At 39.3% G+C, this 9,960-nt stretch overlaps 1 protein-coding gene across 1 annotated transcript; it reads right to left on the bottom strand.

Moving 5' to 3' along the window:
* Positions 1-2,283: 2,283 nt before the first annotated feature.
* LOC138871438 (uncharacterized) lies at positions 2,284-7,412 on the bottom strand. Its single transcript, XM_070149318.1, has 6 exons — positions 6,637-7,412; positions 5,789-5,892; positions 3,513-3,835; positions 3,410-3,467; positions 3,019-3,353; positions 2,284-2,886 (listed from the first exon to the last, which is right to left on the bottom strand). The coding sequence occupies exons 1-6, from the start codon at positions 7,410-7,412 to the stop codon at positions 2,284-2,286; spliced, it is 2,199 nt and encodes a 732-aa protein (XP_070005419.1).
* Positions 7,413-9,960: the final 2,548 nt, after the last annotated feature.

Genomic DNA, 9,960 nt, shown 5'->3' with positions numbered 1-9,960 from the left:
TACTAGAGTGATATCAATAGAAAGGTGAAAATATAGAAAATTGAAGGAGAAAAAAGGTCAACTCCAAATATATATGTATATATATATATACATACATTACAGACTGTCTGGGAATCCCAAAAAAAAAAAATCTGCCACCAGACAGCTGCGGCAGTCTGTCCACCTCTTCCCTTTAATATTTCGGCTTCATTCATACATATCGATTATATTTGCATGAATCTATAGTTTTTCTCTAAGAATCCATAATTAATGGGGTCGGTTATATGTTGGAGGGAACATATCACTGAAACTATGACTCTGCCCTAAACTTATAAGTACTATACATAATTGTGCATGTAAATTTCAGCATACAGTAACTATATATGTAGATGTTTAATTTGTGGCTAAAGGGATGGGTTGGGGGTTGGGGAAAGGGGTACATGCATGAGATTGTTCTGCGAAGCTGCTACTGCTGCTTCTTCTTCTTCTTTGTATCTCCAATTAATTAATGGCACATCAAGTGATAGAATATAAAGTTCAACCAAACTCTGCAGAGAATCAGAACCAAGTTCTCCGTCAGATTCAACAGTACATACACACAACAATAAATAAATGACAAGAGAAATTTTACGTGGAAAATTCCTAGCTCAACGGGATTAAAAATCACGGCCTACCCTTGTAGGATTTCAACTTCACTACTAAGCAACTTTCAGATTGCAACCTATGCAACCTAGGAATTAAACTCTTAATCCCTCACTAACTTGTAATACTCTATTACAATCCACTTTGTAATAACTCTATTACAAGGACTTTACAACATAATTAACTCTAGCCAAGACTCAAACACACTGGTTTAAGGTTTACAAAGGGGTTCCTATAGAATGCTTCTAAATAAGCTAGATAGGAATTACATTTTGAAGAACTATTACAAAATTACAACTCAACTAAGGACATACAATAACTCGATGTGGGAACTGGTCCGTAGTTGCTTTTTCTTTGTTCTTGAAGCACTTGAAACTTGCTTGCTGAATAGTCACGTGAGTAAGCTTGAGTAAAATCTCTAAAATGTTCAAGTGAATGTGTTTTAACTTCCTTGATTGTATATATTCATGAGTGACATCACTTACAATGATATAAGCAAGGTAGGTAAAAAGTCTTTCCTGGAAAGTTGACTGCAACACTGTTCCTGCACTGTAGCGTGTGCAAGCAGCAACTTTCCAGCTGGAAAGTTGACTTCGTAAAGTCTCCTCGGGAACTGGTAGGGACCTGTTCCCTCAACTGTTCCTTTCACTCTGAAGAGTTGAATCATATTCTACGCTGAATCCCAACCTGGAACCTTATGATCTTAAGGTATTGTAAATGTGTAACAGGTTCCTTATGTTGTTCTGGATAGTAAGTTTGTTATATCATCAAAATGTAAAGTAAAGTACTTATGACCAAAGTACTTGTAACCTATAAATTTTTTCTTTTTTGATGATGAGAAACTTATAATTGTGAATCCTAGAAAGAGCCATAAAGAACCAGATTGTGAACCAGAAAGACCTTAAGTTCCCCCTGAAGCTCTGCATTCCCCTTTAATCAGTACCTGAAACTTTTGTGAGTTCCCCCTAAATCCGCATTTCCCCCCCTTCAAATTAGTATTCATTTATGCTCTTTATGATTCAATTAAATCTCCCCCCTTAAATCTTCCCCCTATTGGCATCATAAAAAGCACAGCACGAGTAAGAAGCAGAAGGAAGTCTAGTGTATTTAACTCATGCCACTTATGTGCTTACAACATGATAGAAAATATAAACAAAAGAGCAGCATCATAGATAGCAAAAGGAAATTACTTTCATTAACCAGTTTTGGACTTTTACAGGCGGGAGCAGAATCATTGTTTTCATCCACAGTCTAAAACAAACAAAAAAACAATTGCTAGAAACAACAAAAACATCACCAAAAACAACTTAAGAAGATAGACTCTGAAACTGGACACTAAGGGGACATTCTTTAAGGGACACTGGAGGAAGGGGGCTTGTAAGAGGAAGCAAGGGTTTGGAGGACAAGATCTATGCGAGCATTTGCGGACATTTGCTCATTGAGCAGTCTTTCTTTCAGGTCTTCCACCTGTTTTCTGAGTTCAACATTTTCCTTTGTTAAGCATGCAACCTCTGAGCTGTGAGAACTAATGGAACCAGGTGCCTCTTGCAACTAACTGAGCTGACTCTCAAGAATCACGTTCCTAGCCTTCAACTTCCTGATCTCCTCTGTAGCACTATTCTGAGCATTTATCAGTTGAGAGATAGTGGAAGTGCTTCCAACTCATCCGTCTTTCTCAATACACTCACACTCCTCAAGAGTAGTTTTTGAAAAGGATCGCTTTTTAGTCCTCATCTTGGCCTGTCCCAAAGGTACTTTGAAGAACTCAAAGATCTTTGTGAGAAGAAAACCATAAGGTAGTCCAAGATTCCCATCCTTAAGGTTTTCTATATTCTGCATATGCTTAATCATTATGGCAGGCAAATTGATGGTGGTAAAATTATCCAAGGCTTCCATAAGGAATAGGTCAGCTTTGGATGCAACAAATATTCTTTTAGCACGGTGAAGCAATACTTTGTTAACCATCTCAAAGAGCAACTGATATACTGGAAGGAGTGACTTCTTATGCACCTGTTCCCTATGCCGTATTTCCTTGTCCTTGACAATAGCATTTCTAAAGTTTGATGTACATGTACCTTGAGCAGATGACAGTCCTTCGGCAGAAACACCCAGAATTAACCCCAATAAGGCAGAGTCCATTACTATGTCCACCATATTTACCAACACACAGATTTGATCACCATCTAATGTGACGAGGTTAGTGTAGAAAATCCGTAACTCCTCCTCATACACTATAGGAGCCTCACTTGTAAATAGATGGGTCCACTGTTAAGAGTCATAAACGTCCACTAATTGTCTCATCCCAGCACTCTCTAGAATGTCAGAGGAAAATGTGCGCCCCCACAGTACTTTCTAATTCCCCAACTTCCTTTTCTTAGACCTTAGAGACCCACTAACTTTTCCTTTCTTGATGGAACCAGGTTCCTCATCATCATCATCATCCCTTTTTCTTTTCACTGACTTGCCAACATACTTTTCCTTCTCCACGGACTTGTTCTGTATATGTTCACCAGATTTTTCCACTTCTTCCTCATCAGACTTGTCACCACGCTCCTTCACTATCTTGTCACCAGAATTTTTTACCAACTTATCACTGGAACCAGTAACAACACTCTTGGAAGAACTCTCAGCACCCTTAAAGGAGTGCCTTTCGGATTGAGAGAGAGAGAGAGAGTGCTTCTTCCTTGAAGACTTGCGGGTTAGGGAACTAGGTTCCTCTTTGGTTTCCTTATCTACATCAACTATAGGGACACCCTTTGCTTGTACAACTTTTCCATCTTTGACCAACCTTTTCCTTCTCCGACTCCTTTATTCTTCTTGAGAGCATACTCTAGAGCCTCTTTTTGCTGCAACCATGTAGTAGGTCGCTTAAGAGGTGGCTATGAAGTTACCACTAGCTTAGTCCTAGCCCTGATAAAACTAGCATAAACCAAATCATCTGTGTCTTCTTCACTGTCAGGATTTGTCTCAGGCACCACCATATTCAAAGGCTCATCATAGAAGTGGGGAAAGGGAGCAGGATCAATACTGACCTGAGGAGATGACTCTTGACCTGGATCCTCCACCGAGGGATCAGGTTCATCATTTGGGACCCCAGTAGCATCATCTTGTGTAGGTTGTTCAAATGGCACAATTGCTCCCTTTGCTTCTGATGGTTGAGGCTCTTCCCTCTGAGGCTCAAATCTTCCTGCACATTCCTCTACAATGACCCCTTCTGACGCAATGGAAAACGTATTCTCTATGCCCTCCTTTTCTTATGGTTCCATGGTGATTTCAACAGTCGAAGGAGTGATACCTACAGAGTCACAACTTGTCATGGTGGTCTCAGTCTCTTCATGACTAATCATTAGATATTCACTCAAGTGTCCAACCATGGATATAGTTGAAGGTTCCTGAACGAGGTTCCTTTGTTTACCCTATTCACCCTGTTGACTCTGTTTGACGGGTGAGACTAGAGGAGGACAAACATTCTCAGACTTGCTCAGATGAGGAGTAGACTCGGAGTGAGTAGGAGAGGGAGTAGAGTGTGGAGGAGACTCTGTTTTAGGGTTTGGACTAGTAATTGTGTTGAGAGAGGAGTTCACCGCTGAGATACTGATTGGTGAGAACTCAATCACAGTATTGTCAGGCACACTCAAGGTTGCTTGATTTTCATACATGATGAGATTATTCTCGAAGGACTGTGGATTTGAGAAGAGAGAAGACAAAAAAGGAATTTTGAGTTTGGAAGATAAAGGGTTGTGATGTTGATTTAATTATGATGAGGGACCGGTTCTGAAATGGCAACAACCTTTTGTTTGGGAGATGTATCTCTCAGAAAAGGAGTGACATTTGGGTTGTGACGTATTGGCTGAAGAGATACAACTTTAAAGAGATTGTCACGCTGATGATGATGTGGCATTGTTTTTGTCCATTTTAAATTGTGTATGAAAGAACAAAGAAGCTACTAACCTGTATCAGAAAAACTAGGTTCCCTGATAGGTCTGGCAAGTGAGTTTTAACTCCTTATTCATCATGTACTGTATCATCTACTTTTGTAGTCAGCATGCACGTTCTACCTGTAACGGTATAGATGTGAGTGACTTAGCCAGAAAATACTTTAGCTAGATTTTACCTGACTATGACTTTCATAACCAATCATGAGGGACTAGGTTCTTAATTGGGTTTTATCATCCCCCAGTGTAGGGTGATTTTTCTCAGAATGCTTTCTTCCCAGGGCTTTTGGTGAAGATGTCTGCAACTTGATGCAGTCACTGTATTTGGTCCTCTTGAGATGGACTCAAGTTCTTCCAATTTACTGCTTAGTCCACAACACTTGAGAAAATCATGAGGCTGATGATACATATTCTGCTTTAGCTATTGAGAGTGCCATTGAATTTTGCTTCCTTGAGCCTTATGAGACAAGACATGAATCCAGAGAGTTTCCAATCTCAGGCGAGCTTTTCCTATCCATTACTTGGAGGACAGTAGAGAACCAGGTCCTGTGTTCCTCTAAGATATCTCAAAATTCTTACACCAGCTTTTAGATGAGAATCCTTTGGATTTGACTGAAACCTTGCATCGACCCAACTCTGAGCACGATGTCTAGTCTATTTGTAGTGAGATACATGAGTGATTAAGTGATGTCTCTATGCATGGTTTGATTTAGAGGAGAATCGGGTTCATCCATGTCTGGGCATGTAGCTGTGACAATGGGAGTGCTGATGACCTGTGGCGCTTCTATGCCAAAACTCTCTTTCCAACAACTCATTTTTCAGCTTCCGTTGTTATAGACGCAGGACCCTGTTTCTTGCTGCAATCAATGGGCGTTCTCTACCTTGATCAGTATTTCTATTCTCTTTTGAGACGAGTACATAAGGAAGATTACCATCAAATTTTCAAAGTTGACACTTCCCATTGTTGAGAACATAACAATTGTACCCAGATATCCCCAATTGAGTCAGCAGCTTTGGTCAGGATGTTTGCAATCCCTCTATCAAATAATGTTGACCGTGTCCAATCTTCAAGAGTACCTTTCTTCTTTTCAACAACTCCATCTGATGTGGTGTTATTTGAGCTAAGTGGTTGAGTAATTCTTTTTTGAATACAACATTCATCCACATATGGCATTATCCAAACATGTTCCATGATTTGATCCGATGCAAGCCACGTTTGTTTCTATCTATACCTGGATCTTCTAGACAAAGGCCACAATTACTTGAAAGATCCCATCCTTGGTTCTGAAGTGCTGTCTGCTCCTTTTGGGTTTGAATGAAGATCTGACATGCTTTCCTTTTGCACAAGCATTGCATACTTCATATTACTTGTTACTCAACTTGATCAGGCGATGAACCAAGTCCTTCAAATCCAGTTTGTTTAGTGATAGACAACTTGCAATGCTCCAGTCTTCTGTCCCATAGTTCAACATTGTCTTCAATAGCTTTCAACCAAATTATATCTCTACTATGCAGAAACTCGAGCACAACAACATAAGTACTCTTGTGTCTTTTGTTTACAATATCACCTCACCAGTCACAGGATTTGAGATTGTGCATATCATGGACAAGAATTCCACCTTATTTCCTTTGACACAAATCTTCCAACTCCTAGATCGTACCCCCTTATAGCCATTTTCAAAAGGGTACACTCCCTCCTTGTAGGGCTTTTAGTGAAGGAAATTGATTGTATTTCTATTCATTTCCTTTGAGCAGCCGCTGTTCATATGTCATTATTGGCTGCTCTACTTCACTGCTCCCTGCACACAAAAATTAAGGGTTAGATTTACGAACCCAAATGAGTTTGGGTCCCTTGTTAGGAGAAAAGAGATGAATGAGTGCTCTCTTAGTCCAAGCAGGAAAAATGTGTTTCCTATTTGATGGTTTCCTATTTGACGGACCAGGTCCTCTTGCAGTAGTTGCTCTCTCAGCAAAGACTTTATTTTTCTAATGAGACTGAACCCTGGCCATGCAATTTTCCTTGAGGTGCACATTATTACTACAGTGGGTACATAGCCAATTGTCAGGTACAGTAACATACTTTCTATGAGGGTCGTAGGGAATCTTTTCCCTTTGAAACCCAATCCCCTGCCTGTTTCCCGCAGAGTTGGTGTACATGGGAGTGATAGGATCTGAGGACCAGGTCCATTTAAGCGATTTTTTAAGATTACTCTTTACTTTCCCTAGTTCTTCTTGAAGTTGTTTGTTTTTCTCAAGTTCAACACACAAGCTAGTCTTTACCAAATTTAACTCATTTTCAAGCTTAATTTGTGCTTCACTTGCAACTTCCTTTCCATTTTTTAGAGTTTTTAGCCCTATTACTATTTTAAATTCCTCTATTGTTTCTTTCAAGTTTACTACCACCACTACTAGGTCATCTCTTTCTTGCTCAATGATAGCAACTCTCTTAGTCAAGGTTTCTTTTTCTTTACTTGGACACTCAATGGTTTCTTTTAAGTCCACCACTACCATCATTAGATCATCTCTTTCATGTTCTATACTAGCAATTTTCTCTTCCAAGGCATTCTTTTCTTTTTTCAGGTTCTCTATTATTTCTTTCAAATCTACTACAACGACTACTAGGTCATCTCTGGTTTGTTCAGCTTCCCTTAATTCCATAGTTAATGCATCTTTATCATTGATAAGACTATGGTATGCATCAATTAGCATATTTGCTAATGACATGAGCTTTTTAGGAGAGTAGGATTTCATATTTCTCTGAACATCCAGAAAGTTTATCTCATCTTCATCTTCATCAGATTGAGCCATTAAAGCAAAGATTGAATAATACTCAGTTGCTTCATTTTCCACTGCCATCATTAAATTACCACCATGGTCGTTTTCTTCTTCAAGTTCGTTGGAGCAGTCCCCCATGCAGCAAGAGCTTGCTTTACAACATTGTCAGCATCATTCTTCCTCTTGAAGCATTTGTCAGGAACCTGGTTCCTCTTGGCTGCTTTGTCAAAGTTGTTGTTATACTGATCTTGCTTTAGGAGGAGGCAATCCTTGATGAAGTGTCCTAGCTTGCCACATTTATGACAGGGGTCATAATTTCTTGGCTTGCTAGAGCTTCCTTTTTTGGAATGCCTCCATTCCTGCGACCATCTTCTTGAACCTTTTTGTCAAGTAGGCCATGTCCCCATCTTCACCACTTGAGTCATTGCTATCCTTTTTGAGGACCGGATTCTGCTCCCTCTGGGCTCTCTTCTTTCATTGTCCTCCTCCTCCTCCTCCTCCTCCTCCTCCTCCTCTCTAATCCCTGACCTCCCCAACTCCTCTCTTCTTCTTCTTCTTCTTCTTCTTCTTCTTCTTCTTCTTCTTCTTCTTCTTCTTCTTCTTCTTCTTCTTCTTCTTCATTTCATTGGTTTTCAAGTTTCCAACAAGTTCATCCATTGTCAATGTCTGCAAGTCCTTAGCCTCTGTAATGGTGTTAACTTTGCTTTCCCAAGAACTGGGCAGTACACTAAGGATTTTCCTGACAAGCTTGTTTCTTGGAATACTTTCACCAAGAGAGTAAAGCTTATTGATGATGTAGGTGAATCGAGTATGCATATCTTGGATGAATTCATCATCTTTCATTTGAAGAGCTCATATTCTGTTGTGAGCATATCAATCTTGGATTGCTTCACCTATGTTGTTCCCTCATGAGCTGTTTAAAGAGCCTCCCAAATCTATTTTGCTGATTGACAAGCTGATATCCTGTTATATTCATCAGGGCCAATGCCACACACAAGAATTTCTTTGCACGAAAATTCTTTTCTATGGCCTTTCTATCAGTGTCATTGAATTCCTTTCTTGTTTTGGGAATGGCTACAGCTGAGTCGCCAAGGTTCTTTGTAGGGACAAAGGGTCTGTCACATATGACATCCCATAACTCAAAATCTTCAGCCATGATGAAGTCGTGCATCCTAGTTTTCCACCACCCATAATATTGACCGTTGAACCTTGGAGGTCTGTAAGTAGACTGGCCTTCTTCGAAGTTTGGAGAAGCAGCCATGAGTATCCTTTCTAGGTGTTAACCTGATAGAAAGAACCTACTCTGATACTAATTGATAGAATATAAGGGTCCACCAAACTCTACAGAGAACCAGGTTCTCTATCAGGTTTAACAGTACACACACACACACACACAATAGTAGATAAGTGACAAGAGGAATTTTACGTGGAAAATTTCCAGCTCAACGGGATTAAAAACCACGACCTACCCTTGTAGGATTTCAACTTCACTATTGAGGAACTTTCAGATTACAACCTATGTAACCTAGGAATTAAACTTTTAATCCCTCACTAACTTGTAATACTCTATAATAAGCCTCTTTGTAATAACTTTATTACAAAGACTTTACAACATGACTAACTCTAGCCAAGACTCAAACACACTGGTTTAAGGTTTACAAAGGGGTTCCTATAGAATGCTTCTAAATAAGCTAGATAGGAATTACAATTTGAAGAACTATTACAAAGTCACAACTTAACTAAGGACATACAATGACTCGATGTGGGAACTGGTTCGTAGTTGCTTTGTTCTTTGTTCTTAAAGTACTTGAAACTTGCTTGCTGAATAGTCACATGAGTGAGCTTGAGTAAATCTCTAAAATGTTCAAGCGAATGTGTTTTACCTTCCTCGATTGTATATATTCATGAGTGACATCACTTACAATGATGTAAGCAAGGCAGGTAAAAAGTTTTCCCTGGAAAGTTGACTGCAACACTATTCCTGTACTGTAGCGTGTGCAAGCAGCAACTTTCCAACTAAAAAGTAGACTTCGTACAGTCTCCTCGGGAACTGGTAGGGACCTGTTCCCTCAGCTGTTCCTTCTACTCTGAAGAGTTGAATCATTTTTCACGCTGAATCCCAAGCTGAACCTTATGATTTTAAGGTCTTGTAAATGTGTAACAGGTTCCTTATCTGGTTTTGGATAGTAAATTTGTTAGATTATCAAAATAAAAAGTAAAGTACTTATGACCAAAGTACTTGTAACCTATCATCAAGGAATCGTTTTTTGATTTTTCACCCGGTGTATGGTATCTGCATTGGAACTTGATCAATCTAGACTCGCGCCACGTAATATTAAAAGGAAAGAAGTTTCTACTAATATTTTTTTTATTCACAAGACTCGAACCCGAAACTTTTAATTAAAAGTGAAGGTAGCTATCCCACTACAACTTTTGGTGGTGCACTTAAGAATTATTCATTCACTGCGCAGATATATATAGGATTACTGGTTTACATCATTACATTAATTTCATCTTGCAACTTAGAAAGATCTCTCTCACACACAAAAACAATCATGATTGCATAGTCATTTAAATAATAGGCTCTCGTGAAAGCAAACCAAACCCATATGGCCGGTTTGACATTGAA

This window comes from Nicotiana sylvestris, chromosome 6 (genome assembly GCF_000393655.2).
Source record: "Nicotiana sylvestris chromosome 6, ASM39365v2, whole genome shotgun sequence".
Classification (NCBI taxonomy): domain Eukaryota; kingdom Viridiplantae; phylum Streptophyta; class Magnoliopsida; order Solanales; family Solanaceae; genus Nicotiana; species Nicotiana sylvestris.
Note: the sequence above shows the minus strand (reverse complement) of the source record. Positions and strands in the feature narration are given on the sequence as shown.